Genomic DNA, 12,806 nt, shown 5'->3' with positions numbered 1-12,806 from the left:
TCACCCTGTTTGAATCAAATCAACTACTTGTACTGAGCTTGTCTGATGCTTTAAGCAAGCTGTTGGATTAAATAATTAAGACACAGACCACTGCGCCACTCGGGAGAACTCTAAGGCACTGCATCACTACAGATCCGTGTTCGATCCTAGGCCCACAAGTACATTAGTGTCTAGTTTGAGAAACAGACACCTCACAAGTCCTCAACTGGCAGCTTCATTAAATAGTACCCGCAAAACACCAGTCTCAACGTCAACAGTGAAGAGGCGACTTCGGGATGCTGGCCTTCTAGGCAGAGTTGCAAAGAAAAAGCCATATCTCTGTCCAGTGTCTGTGTTCTTTTGGCCATCTTAATCTTTTATTTTTATTGGCCAGTCTGAGATATGGCTTTTTCTTAAACCTAGCCACAAACCCCTAACCCTAATTGTAGCTGTAAACCTACGCTTAAAATAGCCTTTGTCCTCATGGGGACTCAAATGTCCCCACGAGGGAGCATTTATTGTTTTACTATCCTTGTGGGTATTTTGGGAGATTTTAGGTCCCCACAAGGATCAAGTAGGGACACAGTCAGACACACACAAACACACCTCCTGCTGTCTCCTTCATCCTCTTGGTGTCAGGCTTAGGCTGGCTGTGTGTGTACTGTTCAGACTAACCTGACTTCATCTCTTTCTCTCCCCTCCCTCCCCTCTTCTAGCTTGCAGAGCTGCGTGGGAGGTTGGATGGTGCGGAGGCTGACCGGGATAAGCTCCAGGAAGAGTTGAGGAGTGAGCGGGATGCCCGGGAGAAGCTGGAGAGAATCATCTCTCAGCTCCAACAGCAGATGGGCCAGACGGCCTCCACCTCGGCCTCCTTCGTCACTACAGGGAGCCCCTCTCCGCCCCCCACCCCCTCCTCTCACACCCCCCACACAGAGGGACACACCGCTGGCCCTGCCGAGCAGCAGAACGGCCATGCTCATAAGTAGAGGAACTTAAGAAATGCCCCTTCTGTCTCTCTCACCTCCGTTCTTTTGCTGCGACTCCCTCCCTTCATCCCTCACCCCCCTGCTGGGAGAGACGGCAGCCCTTCAGACACAGACAACCCCCTCCCTCACCATGTCTACCCCCTTCACCCCCAGGCTGCTTCTCTCATGTTGATTATGGCAGCCCCCCACACCTCTCTGATTCAGAGGGGTTGGGTTAAATGCGGACACATTTCAGTTGAATGAATTCAGTTTTACAACTGACTAGGTATCTCTCTCCCTCCTCCTCTTTAGTTTTTTGGATAAGGATTCCTGTTTGTTTATTAATTTAACACCACATTAGTTTAATGTTTTGGTTTACCCCCCCGCCCCCTTTCCGTAAACAGTATTTCAACTTCTTGGGGATGTATATGTTTTTTTTTTTTTTAATTTATAGTTTCTGAATGAACAAATGACTGCTTGGCAGACCGATAGGAGTAGGATGTTTAAGGACACTCTCCTCGCATCCTCTCCTCCTTCCCTCACATCCTCTCCTCCTTCCCTCGCATCCTCTCCTCCTCCTTCCCTCCCTCCTTTAGATTGTGGATTTGATGTGTTGTAGCCCACACGAAGTGTGGGAGATCAGACAGACAGTTCTATCCTGGCCCTGCCCCTTGACTGTGTTCTGAACTGCGGTTACACTAGCGTTGTCACTCTTTCTACTACTACCTGGCACGCCAACTGGAGCTGCTGGAGCTAAGATGGCGCCCGCTTGGGTGTTCCCCATCTCATGCAGACAGTCCAGTGCTCTGGCCCAGCTACTAGCCACACAGGACATTTCATGGATACACATTTTCGTTTCGCCTTTGTTTAAAAAATAAATAAAACAATCCTTATACCCATTACTTTCAAATAAGCGAAAAGTGGTTTGAGTTTGAGTGTTTGATTTCCCTGTTAGCAACAGTTAGTGTGTCTTGCCACCCTCTCTCCTCTGTGAGACACTCTCTGTCCCAAATAGTACACTATTCCCCATATAGTGCACTACTGTTGACAAAAGTAATGCCCTATTCCCTATATAGTAGTGCACAATATAGGGAGTAGGTTGTTATTTGGGATGCACACTCTGAGAGCTGCAGGGGCTAGCTGTCTGCCTGGGGGAATATGGGTCACAGGTGAAAGGAATTAGTCCAGACTGACACCTGATCTGCCTGCCTAGGATCTAGGGCCCTTCCTCTTTCTCCTCCACTTTATTCCACCTCACTGAACAAACAGAGCCTTGCCTGGCCCAGGCAGGGAGGTACAGTCAGGCGAAGAGCGCGTGGCAGGGAAGAGAGGAAGAGGAGAGACCGTCAGGCGGAGAGAGCGGGAGTGCAGGGGGCAGACCCCTCTCAGGCTGGGTGGGCCGGGAGAGGGGAGCCCCTTTTGTCTCATCAGAATGTGGGCAGCTGCCATACCTTCCACACACACACCAAAGCAATGGCACATCAGCCGGGGGTAGTGTGATTTGTTGTGTAGAAGTCCAGGCGAACAGCACACCCAGCACCCAATCAGCTAGCTCACACAGAACGGATTCAGCCGTCACAGGTGGACCCTAAGAGAGCTGGGAAGTCTTTTTATAGCCTCTCCCCCAGACCCTTAGAGCCAGGTTGCATGTAAATAGTTATTTAAAAGAGGGCCTTGGTTTAAACTCTAAGCATATTTTTTATGCATCTGCTATACATGCAAATTGGTAGACATTCCACTGTGCTCGGACTTCTCAATGCAGATCGCTAAAGAAAGAGTTCCCTTTAGAACCGAGTTTACACCATGCCCTGACACAGTACTTATAATATAGTAGGACTTATTTTGTTATTATGCAGCAACGTTTAAACAAAGCTTCAAAACCCGTTATTTTCATGAGGACAAAAACCACCCCACAAAACTACAACGAAACGAACGCCCTGTCTGATGGTGTCTGATGTGAAATTCAGTTACATGCAGAACAAATCCAATCCATTCTGCTCTACCGACCGTTGTTCCATAAACTTTTGGAAATTATTTTGAGGGGGGAAAAAATATATTTATCAACTAAAGATTTATATTCACTTTGTACATACATTAGTAATTTAATATATTAACTATGCCATGGGATAATATTCTAAAGGTTATTATAAAATTTACTGGACCAGGCAAGGCCGACGCTCTAAAAACATCCGTTATGTTTCTGTTGCCGGAGTCTTTGAAAAATTCAGATTTGACTTGTCGTTTACTCTGCTAAAGGAACACTCCGCAATATATAACGTCATCGTACGCAGCAGACAGACTTATTGTTTACCGTTATCAACAATAGCAGAATTCAAGACTGATCGGCTGTTTAACAATTTATTTGTATTTTTTACGGCATGCCTACATTGGGACTAACGGATAGTGTCTGTCTTGGCAGATTATAATTTATTGTTGTCCCTCCGCTGTGTACACTGATATTGTGGAGCGCACTTTTTTTAAAGGGTGTAAAATTGCTGTTGATTTGCATGGTGTTCGGATACGACCGCAGGGCTGAATAGGAAAGGAAGTACGTCGTTACAGTACTTCCCAGACCTGATTACCTTGATTTGTTTATTACGTGGATGATGATTTCACCCTGATAGACTTGACGTGTAATCATAATGTATACGCTTTCTCTCTTAATCCATTTTTCGTACACTAAACCACACCACCAGACAAATTTGAACATGCACCGAACATGTTTATATTTTTAAAAACTAAATTTGAAAACAAAACAAAAAAAAACAAAGGTTTGCATGTAACTAAGTAAATGGATCCCCTTAATATGGTTTGTTAGCTTAATGATATCTGACTTAATATGTTTATGGTATAAAAACGAATTGTTTGTGTCCTAAGTGACACTATTCTCTAGTGTCCATAGGGCTCTGGTAAAAGACAATTTTAAAAAATGGTGCACTATATACGGAATAGCGTGTCATTTGTGACAGACAGGTGGGGAGGGAGAAACCTAACACACAACTTGTTGACCAACTACCTAATCAAACTATACAAATGTAGCCTCTAGATTCTGCAAAGTGGAGCGAGAGAGAGAGAAGTGTGTTTGGTTCTGAGCGCATGTGTATTTGCCAGTGACCGAAGCACAGTAGCGATGAAAAAGGGGAGAGATTTATTATCATGTAGCGCTGTGGTTTGTGTCCTAATTATTTGTCAACAACCCTTTGTCGTCTTGGGGGTATAGGGTCCTTGGGACTGCATTGATGTTTTACATCACAAGATAATCAGTATTAGGTTTTGTTATTATCGCCATAGTTACCTCCTAGAACAGTCTACAACAATCGTTTTGGGGTATCAAATGTATTTCTTGTACTTCTATGTTTTCTGTTGGTGTAAATTACATTTTATACAGAAGAGGGCGCTCTATATTTACTTTAGTTTAATGCCATGCTAATGATGTGATGGATACAAACGATTAAAATAAATCAAGACATACTATGCTGTAACACGGTGTGCTGTGCCCTCTTGCATTTGCAATGTTATGAGAACTAGAAGACTATGGGTCCTGGTCAAAGGTTGTGCACTATAAAGGGAATTAGGTTGCCATTTGGGACTTAACCACAGACGTGCTTTGTACAGTTTATTTTATTTTTATTTATTTTTTTTATAGCTGTGTATTTTGTCCAACTCGACTTACTACTAGACCCTTGGCCTTGCTTCCGGAGCACAGTTATACAGTAACTAGCTTTTTTTTTTTTTTTACATCAATCCCCAATGGATTGTTCCCAGACTTAAATGAATAGCGCAGCGATTTTGCTTTAATGAAGGTGACGTAGTGTAGAAGAGGTAGTATACTCTGTAAACGATAGCTACAGGTTGGATTTGGGATCCGCTGAAGTGTTGGATCAATTGTTTCCATGTATGCTTTGTAGTTGGATATTTATTTAGGAACACCGTTCTTATTTAGCAGCGTGGGAGCTAGCTAGGATGTTAATCCAACACACAAAATGGTTATGTATGTTTTGGTTTTCTCTGAGGTATGAACACTACGTGTACGCCATGTTTTCAGTTTAAACTTAGTAGGCTACACCTGACAAATCGTAGTTTAAAAATAAGAAAATATTTTTATGGCTGTTTAAAAACAAACTTTTCTTTTTCTTAAAATGCTATATTCTGAAAGATGTATGGCAGTGAGTGTCTGTATGACTTTTGCAAACCATGTTGCCAACAACAATGCAGTGTGATTGAGACGTTTGTTCTTTGCATGAAACGAGACACGGTTCTCCTACCTCATGTTGTGATATAAAATGTTTTTTAAGCAGAGGACACTGCATCTTTAACCGTTGGTCATAATTGATATTTACTAGTATATGATGACATACGTGTACATGCTTTTAGCTAATACCTCAGTTGTATTTCTAGTGTTCTGTTTTCTCTCCCTCCCCTTGATCTCAGACCTTGTAAACATATCCTGTATAGCCAATGATATAAATATACCCTGTATAGACAATGAACTTGGATCAAATTCTAGTAAAGTTCTTGTGTCAAAACTGGTGTTGTAAATCTTATGTTATTCTGGACGTGAAACCGGTGTGTCGTAGACTATCACTGATCGATAATATTATCTTTATTATCCCTGATAGGCAATTAGCTGTACATCAGTCAGTCAAAGTATATACCAACACTATAAATAAAGTTGAAAAACAAAACAACTACTTATACAGCAGGGATCATACTGAGCAAAAAAAATAACAATTTCAAATATTTTACTTCACAATGGCTGTGCGAAGATGCTTGATATTGTTGTACATGTTGCTCCAGAGCATCCCAAACATGCTCAAAGGGTGAAATGTCTGAGTATGCAGGCCGTGGAAGAACTGGGACATTTTCAGCTTCCAGGAATTGGTGATTGGAATCCTTGTGACATGGGGCCGTGCATTATCGTGCTAAAACATGAGGTGATGGCTGCGGATGAATGGCGCGACAATGGGCCTCAGGATCTCATCACGGTATCTCTGTGCATTCAAATTGCCATTGATAAAATGCAATTGTGTTGTCTGTAGCTTATGCCTGCCAATACCATGACCACACAGCCACCATGAGGCACTCTGTTCACAACATTGACATCAGCAAACCACTCACCCACACAAAACCATACACGTGGTCTGCGATTGTGCGGCAAGTTGGACGTCCTGCCAAATTCTCTAAAACGACGGAGGCGGCTTATGGTAGAGAAATGACCATTCAATTCTCTGGCAACAGCTCTGGTGGACATTCCTGCAATCAGCATGCCAATTGTATGCTCCCTCAACTTGAGACATCTGTGGCATTGTGTTGTGACACAACTGCACATTTTAGTGGCCTTTTGTCCCCAGCACAAGGTGCACCTGTGTAATGGCCATGTAATGGCCGATATGAAATGAATACTAGGTTTGAGAAACAACTGAAAAAACGTTATGGGTTGTGTCTTTGAATTCAGTTACCTCGACCAACATCATCAGATACATCTCCAGCAGGATGTGGTAAATCATACCCTGATGATTAAAAGATAGTTAAAACAGAAGACAAAGTCATTACATTTTTTTTCTCAGTTCATTCACACCCTTGGATCCAACGAGAACCCTTTTGAATCAGAATATATAGGGAATAGCCTACTTCTAAGGGGATCTCTTAGAAGTCTCATCTCTAGAAGTGTCTTCTATATTTCTCAAGCAATGCAGAGATTCAGATTCTTCTCAGTAACTAGGTTTCTATCCAATTGGCAATATATTCTAAAATCTGCATAAAAATCAACATGCACATTTTCCCACCAGATATGTGTTTCCCTCAAATTGACTTGTTGTAGATAAAAGGCTGTGCGTGATGATGTGAGGCACATTAAAAATAACTTTTGCCGTTAAATTCCCATTTGTGGAATAGGCTAGGCCACCGACATAAGATTAGTATGGATAAGAGAGATCATTTTTATTTGTCAAATGGCTGCCAAGCATCGATTATCATGTCACCAGAATTGGAACACAGGAGTGATGGTTGCTGATAATGGGCCTCTGTACGCCTATGAAGATATTCCATTAAAAATCAGACGTTTCCAGCTACAATAGTCATTTACAACATTAACAATGTCTACACTGTATTTCGGATCAATTAGATGTTATTTTAATGGACAAAAAATGAGATTTTCTTTCAAAAACCATTACATTTTTAAGTGACCCCAAACTTTTGAATGCCGTTCAACACCATAGTGCCCTAGACCCTGGGACTAAACACCTCTCTGCAACTGGATCCTGGACTTCCTGACGGGCCGCCCACAGGTGGTGAGGGTAGGTAACAACACATCCACCACGCTGATCCTCCACACGGGGGCCCCTCAAGGGGTGCGTGCTCAGACCCCTCATGTACTCCCTGTTCACTCCAACACCATCATTAAGTTTGCAGACGACACAACAGTGGTAGGCCCGATCCCCAACAACGATGAGACAGCCTATAGGGAGGAGGTCAGAGACCTGTGTGGTGCAAGGACAACAACATGATCAAGACAAAGATGATTGTGGACTACAGGAAAAGGAGGACCGAGCACACCCCCATTCTCATCGACAGGGCTGTAGTGGAGCAGGTTGAGAGCTTCAAGTTCCTTGGCGTTCACATCCCCAACAAACTAACATGGTCCAAGCACACCAAGACAGTCGTGAAGAGGGCATGAGAAAACCTATTCCTGCGTAGGAGCCTGAAAAGATTTGACATCAGATCCTCAAAAGGTTTTATAGCTGCACCATCGAGAGCATCCTGATGGGTTGCATCACTGCCTGGTATGGCAACAGCTTGGCCTCCGACCGCAAGGCACTACAGAGGGTTGGCCCAGTTCATCACTGGGGCCAAGCTTCCTGCCATCCAGGACCTCTATACCAGGCGGTGTCAGAGGAAGGCTACCAGCTACCCTAGGCATAGACTGTTCTCTCTGCTACCGCACGGCAAGGGGTACCAGAGCGCCAAATCTAGGGCCAAGAGGCTCCTAAATAGAGTCTACCCCCAAGCCATAAGACTCCTGAACAGCTAATCAAATGGCTAGTCACTTTAACTCTACCTACATGTACATATTACATATTTCCTCAATTACCTCGACACCGGTGTCCCCGCACATTGACATTGACTCTGTACCGGTACCCCCTGTATATAGCCTCCACACTGACTCTGTACCAGTACCCCCTGTATATAGCCTCCACATTGACTCTGTACCGGTACCCCCTGTATATAGCCTCCACATTGACCCTGTACCGTACCCCCTGTATATAGCCTTCACATTGACTCTGTACTAGTACCCCCTGTACATAGCCTCCACATTGACTCTGTACCGGTACCCCCTGTATATAGCCTCCACATTGACTCTGTACCGGTACCCCCTGTATATAGCCTCCACATTGACTCTGTACCGGTACCCCCTGTATATAGCCCCGCTATTGATATTTACTGCTGCTCTTTAATAATTTGTTATTCTTATCTCTTACTTTTATTTGTTGGTATTTTCTTAAAAATGCATAGCTGGTTAGAGGCTTGTAAGTAAGCATTTCACTGAAAGGTCACAACTGTTGTATTTGGCACATGTGACAAATACTATTTGATTTCGGATCGGATGGGGCCACAGTGTCTCCTGACCCCTCCTGTCTCAGCCTCCAGTATTTATGCTGCAGTAGTTTATGTGTCGTGGGGCTAGGGTCAGTTTGTTATATCTGGAGTACTTCTCCTGTCCTATCCGGTGTCCTGTGTGAATGTAAGTATGCTCGCTCTAATTCTCTCTTTCTTTCTCTCTGTCGGAGGACCTGAGCCCTAGGACCATGCCTCAGGACTACCTGACATGATGACTCCTTGCTGTCCCCAGTCCACCTGGCCGTGCTGATGCTCCAGTTTCAACTGTTCTGCCTTATTATTATTGGACCATGCTGGTCATTTATGAACATTTGAACATCTTGGCCATGTTCTGTTATAATCTCCACCTGGCACAGCCAGAAGAGGACTGGCCACCCCACATAGCCTGGTTCCTCTCTAGGTTTCTTCCTAGGTTTTGGCCTTTCTAGGGAGTTTTTCCTAGCCACCGTGCTTCTACACCTGCATTGCTTGCTGTTTGGGGTTTTAGGCTGGGTTTCTGTACAGCACTTTGAGATATCAGCTGATGTACGAAGGGCTATATAAATTGATTTGATTTGAAATTAGGGATATAAAGTACATTTAAAGCAGGTACTTCCACACAGGTGTGGTTTGTGAGTTAATTAAGCAAGTAACATCCCATTATACTCAGGGTCATGTCTAAAAATGCCCAGTTGTCCATTATTTTATCTACCATGGCTTGAAGAGATCTCAGTGACTTTAAAGAGGGTTCTGGAGCATGGAGGATTTAAAGGCTTAAACAGTTACACAATAATAAACAGTGTGTGTGTTTTGAATCTTCACAATGCCGAAGAGTTACTCAATGTGTGTGTTTTATTTTGGAATGGAACAATCTGGGCCTGGTTTCCAAATAGCAATGGAATTGATGTTTTACCAATGTTGTAACGATGCATCTTTCCCAACGGCCGTCAGGCTCGAAAGAAAGCTGCTCTCGGATCAGCTTTATCCATTCAAATTATACATCATTATTTCACAATGCTGACGACTGATCAGCTCCTATTACCACCCATGGCTGCAAAAATTGAGGCGGCTTATTCTAATGCTTACCCAATAAAAATGCATTAGCTCACCGATTTGGCACGTCATCGCGCACGTTAGGCTACATATCATGAAATAGACAGTGCCAGTCAAACATTTGGACACCAACTCATTCAAGGGTTTTTCTTTATTTGCATTATTTTCTACATTGTAGAATGATAGTGAAGACATAAACTATGAAATAACACATATGGAATCATGTAGTAACCAAAAAAGTGATAAACAATTCAAAATATATTTTAGATTTGAGATTCTTCAAAGTAGCCACCGTTTGCCTTGATGACAACTTTGCACACTCTTGGAATTCTCTCAACCAGCTTCACCTGGAATGCTATTCCAACAGTCTTGAAGGAGTTCCCACATATGCTGAGCACTTGTTGGCTGCTTTTCCTTCACTCTGCGGTCCAACTCATCCCAAACCATCTCAATTGGGTGGAGGTCGGGTGATTGTGGAGACCAGGTCATCTCATGCAGCACTCCATCACTAACCTTCTTGGTCAAATAGCCCTTACACAGCCTGGAGGTGTGTTGGGTCAATGTCCTGTGAAAAACAAATGATTGTCCCACTAAGCGCAAACCAAATGGGATGGCGTATCACTGCAGAATGCTGTGGTAGCCATGCTGGTTAAGTGTGCCTTGAATTCTAAATAAATCACAGATGGTGTCACCAGCAAAGCACCCCTACACCATCACACCTCGTCCTCCATGCTTCACGGTGGGAACCACACATGCGGAGATAATCTGCTCACCTACTCTGCGTCTCACAAAGACTGGTTGGACTGGTTGGAACCGTTTGGACTCATCAGTCATTTGGACTCATCAGACCAAATGACAGATTTTCACCGGTCTAATGTCCATTGCTTGTGTTTCTTGGCCCAAGCAAGTCTCTTCTTCTTATTGATGTCCTTAAGTAGTGGTTTCTTTGCAGCAATTTGACCATGAAGACCTGATTCACCCAGTCTCTTCTGAACAGTTGATGTTGAGATGTGTCTGTTACTTGAACTCTGTGAAGCATTTATTTGGGCTGCAATCTGAGGTGCAGTTAACTCTAATGAACTTATCCTCTGCAGCAGAGGTAACTCTGGGTCTTCCTTTCCTGTGGCGGTCCTCATGAGAGCCAGTTTCATCATAGCTCTTGATGTTTTTTTGCGACTGAACTTGAAGAAACTTTCAAAGTTCTTAATGACCCGCATTGACTGACCTCATTGTCTTAAAGTAATAATGGACTGTTGTTTCTTCTTATTTGAGCTGTTCTTGCCATAATATGGACTTAGCCCTATTTGGTAAAAAAAAACATCTTCTGTGTACCTTGTCACAGTGCAACTGATTGGTTCAAACTCATTAAGAAGGAAAGAAATTCAACACATGAACTTTTTACAAGGCACACTCGTTAATTTGGTTACTTCATGAAACTTTTGACTGGTACTGTATATTATATATATATTTTAGTCAACTTTGTTGTAAAGTTATCACCGGTCAGAGAGAGACGGATATACCTTGTTAAACTGAGATCTTCTGTGTATAAAGTGACGAGGAAGGGCAAAAAAGCAACTCACTTAGCTGTTCTACAAGTTTTTATTTAACTAGGCAAGTCAGTTAAGAACAAATTCTTATTTATAATGACGGCCTACTTGTAAAGCCCTCCTCTAACTAGGACAACGCTGGGCCAATTGTGCGGCGCCCTACGGGACGGCTGGTTGTGATACAGCCCGGGATCGAACCCGGGTCTGTAGCGACGCCCCTAGCACTGAGATGCAGTGCCTTAGACTGCTGCGCCATCTTTGAGGCCTGAGGCAGGTGTTGGAATACAAGCGTTTTCAGGTGAAATTTTAATAACGATGGTTTTGGGAAACAGCTCAGGGATTTAACGACAGTCCTATGAAGGTTCTAACGATGAACTTGGCTTTAAGATGCTTTTAGGAAACCCAGGCCCTGGGTGTTAGTTCACGGTGTCTGTGTGTCAAAATAGCACTGAATGATGCCAATCTATTTACAGTATGACACCTACTGGGTCATTCCACTCATTCGGTAGCCTTGTACGAACCAGCTTACATTTAAGCATGCGAGATCAGGATGGTTCGTACGAAGCTACCAATTTGTGCCTTTTGAAAGTTAAAAGTTAGTGGTATAATGTCAGAGTGGTCAGAAACCAGAGTGCACATTCGAGTGGATCACTTTTGTCAAGTCGGTGACCATCTTTGATATCATTGATCACCACCTTTCAAACTGTGTTGCACTCTGGGGATAAAACATGTGGACTGCATGAACTTGTAAAAAAATCATGTGATCAAAGGTCATTAAGTTTTGACTGCAATTTTCTGCAGTTTCTCTTCATGTACTTCATCTTGCAGCCATTACCTGCATTGTGGGAGACTCTAATGTCAACCAATCACTAGGCTGTTTCTGTTTAACCCACATGACCAAAGAGATGACTGAAACATTAACCAATTTGCCATGATTTATGTGTACAGTGGATATATACAAATAAATGTGATATTTGAGTCTCTTGCTCACTAATTGATTGTACAATGTGTACACAAATAATATTAGATTATGATTTCAGGTTGTGAGTGTGTGATATGAGGGTTAGATACATGTCTATTTCAACATTTAAAAAAAAAAAAGGTTATCAACAATGTTGATCTGGGCCCGGTTTCCCAAAAGTATCTGCTCTGTTAAACAAAAACAGTGTCTGACTTTCGGCTGTCTCAAACGCACATTACACGACTTTCATCTACGGTCGGTTGCTTTAGGCTTACTACTCAAATGCACTCGGAGTCAGGTGCCGTGCCTCTGAAGCCAACTGCAGGAGATGGCATGTAGGGCAGGAGTTAACCGCTCCCCGGGGACCCCCAGCCATTCCATGTATTTGATCTCTTCTAGAGCTAGCACACCTGATTTAACTTGAAAGGTCTTGGGATCCCTGAAGAGAGGTTTGAAAACACCCTGATCTAGGGTACTGATGCCGTTAAACCCTGTCGTTGGCAGCTCACTTCTCAACAGGTTTTCCTGTCTAACCCAGGATTCGATTTTTTATGTTATCAGTCTAAATATGTTGACAGATACATAGGCTACTAAATTGGCAATTGATATGGCTGTCTGTTTGAGATCTCGAATGCTGCGCAGTGGTGTGGCAGGTTTGACGCTCTTGAACAGTCGTTCCCGAAGCAGCCGTGGCTTCCACTGCGC

General features: G+C 43.2%; 1 protein-coding gene across 2 annotated transcripts in view; it reads left to right on the top strand.

Annotated features, from left to right (window-relative positions):
* LOC139386644 (ski-like protein) overlaps positions 1-5,470 on the top strand; it is a 43,027-nt gene extending 37,557 nt beyond the window's left edge. For both annotated transcript variants that reach the window (XM_071132395.1, XM_071132394.1), the window contains exon 8: positions 696-5,470. In XM_071132395.1, coding sequence (XP_070988496.1) covers positions 696-965 — 270 coding nt within the window. In that variant the 3' untranslated portion in view covers positions 966-5,470. The remainder of the gene's footprint in view (positions 1-695) is intronic.
* The last annotated feature ends 7,336 nt before the right edge of the window (positions 5,471-12,806 follow it).

The sequence above is a fragment of the Oncorhynchus clarkii genome, chromosome 28 (assembly GCF_045791955.1).
Source record: "Oncorhynchus clarkii lewisi isolate Uvic-CL-2024 chromosome 28, UVic_Ocla_1.0, whole genome shotgun sequence".
In the NCBI taxonomy this organism is placed as follows: Eukaryota; Metazoa; Chordata; class Actinopteri; order Salmoniformes; family Salmonidae; genus Oncorhynchus; species Oncorhynchus clarkii.
Note: the sequence above shows the minus strand (reverse complement) of the source record. Positions and strands in the feature narration are given on the sequence as shown.